The 12,555-nt window shown below is 32.2% G+C and overlaps 1 protein-coding gene across 2 annotated transcripts in view; it reads right to left on the reverse strand.

Annotated features, from left to right (window-relative positions):
* Positions 1–12,555, reverse strand: part of Cad86C (Cadherin 86C) — a 71,493-nt gene that overhangs the window by 18,637 nt on the left and 40,301 nt on the right. For both annotated transcript variants that reach the window (XM_087159462.1, XM_087159461.1), the window contains exons 9-14: positions 8,619–8,697; positions 8,168–8,289; positions 6,496–6,699; positions 3,808–3,966; positions 3,510–3,674; positions 1,468–1,538 (exon numbers count right to left, since the gene is read on the reverse strand). In XM_087159462.1, coding sequence (XP_087015588.1) covers positions 1,468–1,538; positions 3,510–3,674; positions 3,808–3,966; positions 6,496–6,699; positions 8,168–8,289; positions 8,619–8,697 — 800 coding nt within the window. The remainder of the gene's footprint in view (positions 1–1,467; positions 1,539–3,509; positions 3,675–3,807; positions 3,967–6,495; positions 6,700–8,167; positions 8,290–8,618; positions 8,698–12,555) is intronic.

The following is a 12,555-nucleotide window of genomic DNA, read 5'->3' on the forward strand; positions in this document are numbered from 1 at the left end:
CGTAAAAAATAAATTAAATTACATAAAAAATTAAGTTGTTTTAGAAAATTATTAAAGTAAATTATGAGTAGTTATTAAAAAAATTTCTTTAACACAAAATCGCTATGAGTAAAAGATTACTATTCACGTAAATATTTTTATACAATAAGTTTTAAATATATTGCGAAATTCACAAAGTGAGAATAACAATAAGGAGCTACTTTTAGCCAATTTTAAATTTATAGCCTGTCATCAGTTTTGTGTTATTGCAACCCTTTTTTCTTTTTACTAGTTTAATGCAAAATGCAATTACATGCAAATAAAACAGCTAGCTTTCATCAAGATTTGAATGACTAACACAAGTAATGATTATGGCACCACGTGCAGTACTCAGAATTCTCCCTAGGGGAATCATTAATGGAATACGTCAAGCGTATCGATACGATTTTACAGTGATCAGGACAATTTTGTTTGTTGGCTGATAAGATTAAAATGAGTAGATGGATTTTACTACTGAAAGGGTTTTATTGATCGTAAAAAAGAACAGGTGGAATAAATTATAGTCAATAGCAAACCTCCGGAAAAATAAAAAAATAAAAAATAAAAAAAAACATAATGTACGCAATGAATCAAGAACTTCAATAAAGTATATATTATGCATTCTTTTTTTCAATTCGTCATTCGCCTTATTATCCTTAAGTATTTAAATCAACCATCAGAAAGTAATCTGAAAACTTTTTTTTATTCCTGACGATAGTCTTTTATAATAAGTCCGAAATAATGGAAACTTACAAATAAAAAAATATTAAATGACATTTTGAAAACGTTCAATTTTCCTAATTTAAGAAAGAAAATACTATATAATCAACTGCAATATTAATTTGTTACTTAAGACTAATTAATTTGTAACTGTTAAGACTGTTAAGCAATTTGTTACTTTAAATAATAATGTTTCAGTAAGAAATATATGTTTATGTTTTAGTTTGTGTTTATGTTTAATTTAATCTCATTTTTCAAATCCACTATACTGTCTGTTAACACGTTCTTCAACTAAAACAACTACGATTCAATTTCCACGTATGATGATTACATATGATTGCTACACCTAATTACTACACTGTAAAAATTCCGGATTAAATTACATCATAAAGTACCGCACGTGATAAAGTGCCGGGTGCATCATCCGTGAAATTTCTTCTAATTTTAAAATATTATGCCGTACTTTTTGCAATAATATTTATTTCATTAGAGTGATTCAGCAATTTTACGTTAATCATTACTATAAAAATTAGAGTATACAATATTTTTTTTTTTTGCTTTGTATTATGTTCCGCTAAAAATGGAGTTTATGGTAAGAAGTACCGACACCCTGAGTGCCGATACGTTTCACCGCAATTCGATGCGGAATTTTTTTACAATGTATTGCCACATATGATTCCCAGTTATCATTGCAATATATGAAAAAAAATGATATATTTTGAGACTTACTTTCCAGCAATGGGACCGTTAACAGCTGTATATCTTACTACACCATAACTTCCGCTGTCTTCGTCTGAGGCCTGGAAAAGGTGGGAAGGGGGATATATTATTTGATTTTCGGTGGATGAAAGTTTAAAATAATAATATCACGAAAGTAATTAAAATTACCATGCATTTTTTTTATAAATGTTGATATTAAAAAACATTATTTAAAATTTTTAAAAGTCGAATCAAACAATATCTTGTTTAAGTTTATTTCTGTGTATGAAAATCTAGTTTTACTGGAATCTAGTCTTATTGAACATGGAAACCTAGTCGCGTATTTTTACGGATCTTGTGTGTTAGCCTCTTCAGATTCCACATTTGAATCTATTTCTAAGTCAATATATCACTTTTCACCTTTTCGGGAATAGTACATTTTGAGTGAAACTTTCAGCAAAGCTGGACATAGGCAAGTGTGACCTTAAATATCTTACAAGTAAAGCTGCATACTTCAGCTTATTTTTATTTAAAGAATAGTGGTGATAAACTTTTAAAAGCAATTAATATTACATTTCTAGTAGTTAGTAAGATTTGTGGAATTAGTGGCACCAGACTGACTACACTATACCGGAAAAGGTTGTATATAAGCGAAATCTAATTCTAACTTACTTTAACTTACTTTAAAATTGGGGGAAATCGTGAAATAGCTTTACGTTTATCTATATGCCTTAGTATTGTAACTATTTTTCTGCACTATTTAAAAATTAAGATTTTGGCTTTAATCCTCCAAGCATCGAGCCCAGCACAACATTTTACTAAAATTTCTCTAGTACTTGCTACTTTTCCATTGGATAATATAGAGAAAACAGGGAGCTTTTGATGCACGTAGGCCTCTAGTTTAAAACCTATGTCAAAAAAAAGTAATTGAAACTTTTTTTTATAAATTGTTTCCTAACAAGAAATTTGATTGTACACAAAATTCAACATCATCAGAGACATATTTTACAGATTCACAAACAAATCGTGCCATCTACTAGTTAAAAGGCACAAACTTTCTGTCATATACTACTTTATAAACATATGTCGCTGGCAAATTAGAAACTCCAACACTCCGCAGGCCATCACAGTCATTTGCAATGTGCCAGGCTGATTATAATAGTCTCCAGCTTATTCTTATAAATTAAACTTTTTAGACATATTGCAATGAGCTTAGATACTTTAAGGCTAATAAGAAATTACATTATCCATTACTCATTTAACTAGATTTATTTCGAGCTGTCTAAAGTAAGCCCAGCCAAGTACTTTTAAGCTAATTATTGCTCCATTATTCTAATTTACAATACTTCTCTGCATAAGTTGCCGGCATAATAAAAGACTCATTATATTATGCCTAATTTAATTCTGGCTGATTGAATAAATATTTTCACATTTTTAATTAACCAAAAAACATATGGGTTTATTGTAATAAGCCTGAAAAATACCTGGCTGAGTTGAACATGCTCATTGTATTAAACCTAATAAAATTCTATCTAATTCAATAAATCTTTGTAAATTTTAATTAGCGTAAAAACATATAGACTGATTTTATAATTTTATTTTATAACCGTCTCTGAACAGCCGACCCATTTCTGAGTTTACGGCAATAAAAGTTCAACTCCGTAACCTTGTAATTTTGAACCAAACCCAGAACACAAGGGAACACCTGGATCAAGTATTGAGACAAGCTAGCCTTCGTGGAAGACGGAAGTAAGCCTGATTTGTGTTGCATGGTGAGGAAAAACACAAAATCCTCCCACGGTTGGCCCATGGCAAGAGGATTCTAACCCATGATCCGTCTACCACTGAAGATATTATAAGACAGCACTGCAGTCGGTGCGAGCCTGGAGCAGAAATCATGTCAACCAGCCGCTGCTGGGATTCGAACCAGGTCACCTCATTGGGCGGAGAACGCTCTGGAATACTGGAAAATTTTCCCATCAGAATGCAGAAGGAGGGTGAAGATTCTAATTTTTCAAATATCCTGCATCTAACAGAGATCAATATTTTAAAGACTTATGTGTATTGTTTACCTGGATTTTTGTCAAGGTAGTGCCTATCGGTGCATCTTCAGGTAAGGTCACGTTATATACTTCGTGGGAAAAAATGGGGATGTTGTCATTCACATCCAGCAAACGAACTCGAATTTCTGCAGTCGCAGACAATGGGCGAATTGAAGCTGTTTCACGTGCCACAATCTGAAATAAAATGTTTTTAGTGAATCACAAAGATTATGCATTATAATAATTTTAGTGCTGTGAGAAATCACTTTCGGAAAAATGATTGCTTCAATTTATTGACCTCACAACGAAAAATTCTGGAATTGCTTACTTTGAAATCTATGTATTTAGTCTCTGAAGTTTCGTAGTCCAATTTTGTGGGATCCTTGACCAAAAGAGCGAAATTCAATTCATTCATTCCTCTTGATGGTTGCACACTAAAAGCTCCGCCATCCTCTTCCAAAAATAACTCAAAGCTACCGTTTTTGCCCTTAAACAATAAGAATGGTTTGTAAAAAAATATATTTATGTTAGAAATACATAATTCGTATTATTAATATAAGAATCGAAAGAGCTTTTGATTGATTTGATTATATATATATAAATATATATATATATATATATATATATATATATATATATATATATATATATATATATATATATATATATATATATATATATATATATATATATATATATATATATATATATATATATATATATAAAGTCACTTTATATATATATATATATATAAAGTGAAGAAATTTGAATAAATTTCCTAGAAATAGCTTAGAAGCAATGCGTAACAATTACTATAAAATCTCCTGTTAAACGAGCAGTAAAACGAGCAAGAGCTGAGATTTGCAACCAGCTCTTGCTCGTTTTACTGCTTGAGAAATTGTTGTAATCCTTACAGTGCCATCTAAAACTTTTTTCCTCCTCACTTCCGAAAGACGAAAGGATTTTCTTAATGGTGTTTGCAGGTTCCTCCATGGTTGGGGTTTCCCTAGCAGAGCGGTGTACCCCGCCAAATGCTCTGTAGCGTATATGTACCGCGTTTAAATCCCTCCGTAATCCTGGATCTGTATCTTCGCGCTGTCTTTCTCTAAATTGTACTATTGGCTTTTTGAATTAACAAAGGCTTATAAGCCGTACTTAAGTAATTGAGTTCTAAAGCCAACATATGAGTGTGTACTGATAAATAAAATAAATTTGCATGGTAATAATCTGTTTTTCAATTGAAGACGTTACGTCAATTATTCGAGCCAGACTTTTATAGGGCAGCAACAGAGGAAAGTATATCGGCCAATTATTATGGGACTACACAGATTATTATGCCTGGCAGTCATTAGAAAACATTAAAGAAAACCACATTGAACCATCATTGACTACAGAAATAATCAAGTATTCGACATTCATTGTAGAGCAGGTGATAAAGACAGTTTTATAGTTTTACGATGGCACACATTACTTTTTTATTTATTTATTTTATTGATATTATCGTCACGCAGTAGTTCCTCTAACTTATTATTCAAAAGGATAAAAGATGATATCTATTTCTCAAATTAACCCCCAAAAAGCTTAGCAAAAATTATAATGATTAATATGATATTGTTAGTTATGGATTCTAAATAGTTTTATAGTTATATATTCCGTTGTATTTATACTTATAAATTGTTTTTATGGATTTTTTATAGTTTCTATAAATAATTCATTAAAGTATGTGATACATTTTTTTCAAAATTTTAAAATACAAGATAGTGCAATAAAATCTCATATATATTACAATATTATACATTATGACTTTAAATTTTTTTTTTTTTGACTTTGAAAATGTCTTGCAAAATGTGCGAGTTCCTTCTTCATTACTTCCATGAAAATGTCTAAAATTACTTGTGCTAAATAGCAGAAAAATAAGTATTATATACTGTGACAAATTTGTAAATAACTGTATAATTTTGTGAATATTCTTTTGTTACGAGTTTAAATAACTCAGATGGATCACAATTAGACAGATTAGAAAATTTGCATGAAAGGAGCGTAATTTTAACGTAATTTAGTGAGAAAATAACACCTAATGTATTTCTTATGGAAGACTCGGTTAGGCGAAATTTTTGCCTACTTGGTGATAATTGGAGACCATTTTGGCAACAAAACGATAGCTCTGGGAACCTCTAATTTCAAAGTTGACTCGGTTAGGTGAAATTTTTGCCTACTTGGTGATAATTGGCAATCATTTTGGCAACAAAACGATGATTCTAGGAACCTCGAAATTCAAAGCTGACTCGGTTAGGCGAAATTTTTGCCTACTTGGTGATAATTGGCGATAATTTTGGCAACAAAACGATAGTTCTAGAAACCTCGAATTTCAAAGTTGACTCGATTAGGCGAAATTTTTGCCTACTTGGTGATAATTGGCGATCATTTTGGCAACAAAACGATAGTTCTAGGAACCTCGAATTTCAAAGTTGACTCGGTTAGGCGAAATTTTTGCCTACTTGGTGATAATTGGCGATCATTTTGGCAACAAAACGATAGTTCTAGGAACCTCGAATTTCAATGTTGACTCGGTTAGGCGAAATTTTTGCCTACTTGGTGATAATTGGCGATTATTTTAGCAACAAAACGATAGTTCTAGGAACCTCGAATTTCAAAGCGATGGGATCAATATTTACGGAGTTATACGAGAATCGTCTAGAATCATATCGAAAGCTCCTGGGTTTCCACTCCAGGCTATATAAACAGCAGTGTGCCTCGCTAAATATTAGACTGCTTATGACTGCTATAGTGTTCTGATCTGTGAGTCTCTAATGAATTCATTGAACCGTCTGAAGTTATTAATCCTGTGTTTTGCTGTATTACACTGTTATTTGAGTTGTAATTGAATGCTAAAAATAGCTGTATTTTCTGGAAGATCCTGCTGATAATTTTTTGGAGTCTTAAGGACTGTTTCATTCATTTTCAATCTAAACAAACCCCCGTGTTTGGTACAATATAGTTCTTAGTAACTATTTACCTGGTCGTCATCCACTGCTTTCGGTGCTTCCGTACCTTCCCATATCACTGAAGTTAAGCCAGGACTGTTTTCTTCGACAGTGGCCACATACCGCTTGCTTAAAAATCTCGGGGGTTTGTTCTCTGTGTTCACTAATACCACGGCTAATGTCGCAACAGAACTGGCTGGAAGACCAGGTATTGATTCTGATTCCACTTCTGTTGCCTAGCAAAACAATTTTAAAAACGTTGCTATAAGATTAAATTGATTATTTGCATCAATATATCACAAATTAAAATACTAAAAGATGCATATAAATACAATAAAGTGTTATTTGTAACCTAAAAATGCTATTTTGATATAAAATAAAAAGAATTAGAATTTTTTTTAAATGAATTAGGAAGAATTTTTCACGGAATTTGTATAACAATTATTTATTCTACATTCCAACACGTTTAACATTTACAACCGTTACTGCAGAAGGAAAAGCTTAAAGATTTTGCTGCCCGCTTAAAGACACGCACTACATGAATGCTGCATGCACACCTTTTAAAATATAATAAATGTATCTCAAGTTCCTCCGACCGCCGCAACAGTTTGAAAAAAATATCGTGCATCTCCTGTAGTAGCATGTATCACTGTGTGTAGAAATACAGAATAATTTATGTAGAATGATTTTTGTTTATAGTTCTTTTCTATTAAGAATAATTTGCCACCCCATCTAGGGACTCCGAATAGCATTTGCAACCCCGTGTCCCTTTGTAAATTTTTATTCGTTTTGTATGCTTACCTTACCCTTGCATTTAAGACAGGATATTTTGAAGTATTCTGTATATTTCACAAATATATGTAGCACCCAGTATATTTTATCGGCATTGTATTTTAGTATATTTTATAACCAATGTTGAGCAAATGACAAAATTCTGCTATTATGATCAATGTTCAACTTCGTAGCTTCGTAATTTTGAACCTAATCCTGAAGACGAGGAAACATCTGGATCAAGCATTGAGTGAATCTAGCTTTCCTAAAGGATTTTTTGATGGGATTAGCCAGCATTTTCGTTACATGGATGAGGAGGAAAATCAAGAAAACCTCCCACGGTTAGCCAGACGGCAAGAGGTCTCTAACTCGTGATCTGCCTACCGCTAAGGATATTTATGCCAGTACTGTGATTGTTGCGAGCCAAAAACAGAATTCGTATTGACCAGTCTACTCTAGGATTCGAACCCGGGGCACCTCAATGGCAGGCGAGAGCTGAGTTCCCGTAGCCACCACGGATCCGAGAATCAAACACATCTAAACGATATTCATACAATGGGTATTTTTACAAAAAGTTAAACATTCTGTACTTTCTTTCTGTATTCCATTTGTAAGGCCAAATATAAAATATTTGTGTGAAGCTCAAATCAAGTAAATTTTTTTTTAAAAATATTATTTATTTAATTTTATTTATTTAAGTTAGTTTATTTAATTTTGTTTCATTTTATTTATTTTATTTTATTTTATTTATTTGAATTTAATTTAACTTAATTTATTTCTTTTTATTCAATTTTACTTCATCTTATTTTTTTTTTAATTTATTTATTTTTTTTGTGTCGTAAAAGCAATAGGAAAATAAGAGATATAAGTTTGTAATTTAAAAACTACTAGAAATATTATAATTCATAATATGTCTTTTTTTAATTTATTTACCTGAATCGACAGAACTAGTGGTCCTGTAGTAGAGTACGTTTCTCTCAAGTGCTCTGTAGAGGATGCTAAAGTTATCAGACCCGTTCTTGAATGAATATTAAAATACGTCACACCTTGAGATTCTGAAATACATCAAAAAATAAAAAATGGTACATTAAAATGAATAATATCAGCTTTAATTACAATGAAAATATATCCTTTATAATGAATACTAATTTAGCAAAATAAACCATTTATAATAAATGAATGCAATTTGGAAAATATATTGTCAGTATTTTCCGAAGTTATTTTTATGTTTTTATTAAAATGACTTTTTATGTTTTTATGCACGATATGCACTCGTTATTAATATTTGATAGCGGATTTACTCGGAAATTAAATTTTTAAAATCAATTTTTGATTTTACGTAAAGCATAAAGAAGGAATAGTTCTATCAAACTAAATTATTTACCTGGAACAAATGAATATGAAATATTTCTTTGATTGCCATAATCACCATCCTCTGCTGTTACTTGAGTTACTGGTCCACCCTAAAATAATCACAATGATTTATAAATATTAAATCACTTTCCATAAAATACAAAAATGTAAAAATACCTTTTTTGCTTATTATTTTTGTATCAAGAAGGGAATATTTAAACTTTCGATTATAAACTTAAAAATTATAAGGGTTATTCTCCAAGGCACTTGCATTTCCACAAAAAAAACGCTCAGAAGATGACGATGCTTTCGGTTATTAAAAAATTACTTTCTTTTTTATTCATCCAAATTACAGAAAAAACCTAGAGCTTAATGTTTTTCTTTCTAATGTTTTAAAGCATCATCTAAAGGAAACAACATGTTTCTATAACTTTTTCGTCTAAAAGCAGTTTATTTAATTTTTTTTTAAATCCAGGTGCGTCATCAGCTTTATTTTTCTACGCCAATTAGCCAATTAATTCCATAAAAATATGAGATATTAAAAGAAAAAAAAATTAAAACGCAAATACACTGGTTATCATAAATTAAGGAAAATTCACAAAAATCGCGATAACTCAAGAAATTACACATGGAATTTTATGAAACTTACCCACAATATACAACACATAGTAAGGTATTAAACAACATAAAAAGAAATTATCAGACATTAATAGTAGTATAGAAATTAGCACATGTATAAAATAAACAAATTGGAAGTATCGGTTTGCAATAGAAAAAGTACCTTTAATATGGAATATGATTGCCTCTAGAAGCAATACAGCACAAACAGCGATGTGTGATGCTTTCAATTATGCGGTCTATCAGTTCAATAGGAAGTGAGAGCCATTGCTCTTGTAAAGCAGTTGCAAGCGTGGCAAGGGTCTGAGGGGGCGGATTGATGGCAGATACACGCCTCCCTAGAGCATCCCAAACGTGCTCGATAGGATTCAAGTCCGGGGATCGAGCTGGCCACTCCATGCGAGTAATTGTTTCCTGTTGAAGATAATCATCAACAATGCGAGCTCTGTGTGGTCTTGCATTATCGTCCTGTAACAGGAAGCAATCACCAATTGCCCCGGCATATGGGCGCACATAAGCATCAAGGATGTTGTCTCGATAAACCTGAGCATTCACGGTTCCCCTTGGAAAGACATGGAGGTATGTGCGCCCTCCTAAGGATATGCCTCCCCAAACACAGACACTGCCTCTTCCGTATGCATCTCTTTCACGGATGTTTGATGGATGATAACGGGTCCCAGGTTCTCTCCATATCAAATAACGTCTACTGTCACTTTCTAGACTAAACCTGGACTCATCCGTAAAGAGAACAGGCCTCCATTGATCTGACGTCCAGTGGACATGTTGTCGGGCCCACTGCAAACGGTCTCTCCTATGGCGTGATGTGAGCGGCACGCAAATGGCTGGTCGTCTCGCATACAGACCACCTTCGTGGAGCCTTCTGCGCACAGTTGACGTTGACACCAACCTTCCGGTGGCTGCAGCAAGAGAGGATCTAAGATGTGTCGGAGTAGCGGTTCTATTCCTGCGTGCACTTAATGTCAAATATCGGTCATCGGCACTGGTCGTAACAGTTGGCCGTCCTTGACTGAACCTCCTAGATGCCGAATCTGTGGTTTGAAATTGCCTCCAAAGTCTATGAACCACAGATGGACTCACATTTAGCCATCTGGCCACTTCTGATTGACTCTGCCCTGCCTCTAGTCTCCCGATGGCTCTCCATCGTAGTTCTTCAGGCAAATGATGCCTAGAGGTCATTATTACGAATTGGCTATCTCAGATTTTCAATGTCGCAATCACAGTAAAATTTGTGTGCTTTCTCTCAAACTTGGACTTTTATGCTCCAGGCAGATGACGTAAGCCGAGTGCAGCGCCACTAATTTGCATATTGCAATTTTACTCAGCTACTCTTAGTGGACAACATATGCAAATTTTGCACGGTTTGGCTTACTTTTGAAAGAGTTATCGCTATTTTTGTGATTTTTCCTTAATTTATGATAACCAGTGTAATTAACTCAAAACAACAACTATAAAATACTACTTTTCTGTGAATTAACCTTATTGGTAAATTACAAATAATTACTTAAAAACGCTTCCTCAAGAATATTTTTTACAAATATTATTTAAATTAACACACTGAATTACTAAAACTAATATTTTGTCTTTGCAATATATGTTTTAAGTTATTGAAAAATACATTTTATTTGCAAAATGAATCTTTGTCCAGGAATGGTTATATTTGGTTCAATAATTAATAAATATTGAAACAAATTCTGCAAAAAGTAGCATGGTAGAGTTCGGCTATGTTGTTTGAATTATTTTATTTTATAACCGTCGTTGATCAGCAGACCTAATGTTGGGTTTACGACTACTAATGTTCAACTCCGTAGCCTTGTAATTTTGAACCCAATCCAGAAAACAATGAAATTACTGGATTAAGTATTGTGAGGAATTTGCCTTCGTGGAGGGCTTTTTGAGGGAACTAACCCGCCCTTGAATTACATGGAAACTACGGGAACCTTCCACTGTTAGCCTGACGGCAAAGGTTTTCTAATGCATGATCCGTCTATCACTGATGATTTTTAGTTCAGCACTGCGGTCGGAGCGAAATTCGTATTGACCAGCTAGAATTCGAACTCCGTATACATCATCGGAAGGCGAACGCCCTTAAACCACCGCGTCTCAATGCTGAAATATTGTATTAATTAAAACTTCATAGATGAATTCATAATCTACAAATATATTTGAAGTATATACCATAAAATATGTAATTTTAACAGGCTAATAGCAACATTTTATTCATTATAAATAAAAAATTAAGATTTTGACTTGACGAAACTTATACATTTTTAACACTCATTTAAACTATTTCCACCATCTTGGAGTTTTAATTTGCTACCAAAAACTTTCTGAGGTTTAGAGCCAACTACTGGTTGCCAAATTTACTTTGAATCTCCGCTTACTCCCGGAATCAGCGAAATATCATTCATCAGTACTTTCATTTTTTGAGACTTGTGAAATTTTATGGCTTAACGAATTAAATTGCTATTATAAAGTTAAATAAGACTAAAACAAAATCAAATAGAATCTTATTCCACTAGCGATGGAAATACGCATCTCGAAAATTCCATGTAAAACAAAATGAAGCTTAAATTAAAGAACATGTTTGAAAATATTGAATAGGGTATAAATTAGCCGCCAGATCTATCCCTAGGGTAAAATATGCCCTTCTACCAAAGAGGTCAGGGATTCAAATTTCAGCAGTTATGTTTGAATTTTATCTCTAACTTTCTTCTCTAAAAGGGTTGATAACAACTTAATATGCTTTATTCGATTTACAAATTATTATTATTTTTAAATAAATTAATTTTTTTTTAAATTTAAATTAATAAAAACAAAAATATTATGGATATTAAGCTTTTTTCCATTATTTAATTAAAATATATGGATTATTTAAAAAAAATTTAATTTGAAATTTAAATTGATATTTTGTAATGTTTTTAAAATGAAAAAATTAATTTTTTTGAATAATTTACTTATTTTAATTAAAAATAAAAAAATACCTTAAACAATAATTTATAAACTGAATAAAACATTTTAAATAGTCAATAACTTTTCTCGAAAAGAAGATTAGAGATAAATTTCAATCACTGCCCCAACTCAGGCTGGGATATGAATCCTAGCTCTCTCTGGTAAAAAGCGGACAGCCTAACCGTTACACCGCAAATTAGCTGCAAAATTTTTGTAGTTAATTATCTGAAATTTTAATAGGGCATGTTTGACCTTTAGGACAGATCTGGTGGCTGATTAGTAACCTATCAAAAGTTTTCAAACAGGTTTTTTAACTTGCAATAGTTAACTTTGCTTTGATTGGAATTTTCGAGATGAGTTTTACCTTTGTAAGCTCTTTA

Source organism: Parasteatoda tepidariorum, chromosome 3, assembly GCF_982258835.1.
Source record: "Parasteatoda tepidariorum strain Cologne lab strain chromosome 3, Ptep-v5.0, whole genome shotgun sequence".
Classification (NCBI taxonomy): Eukaryota; Metazoa; Arthropoda; class Arachnida; order Araneae; family Theridiidae; genus Parasteatoda; species Parasteatoda tepidariorum.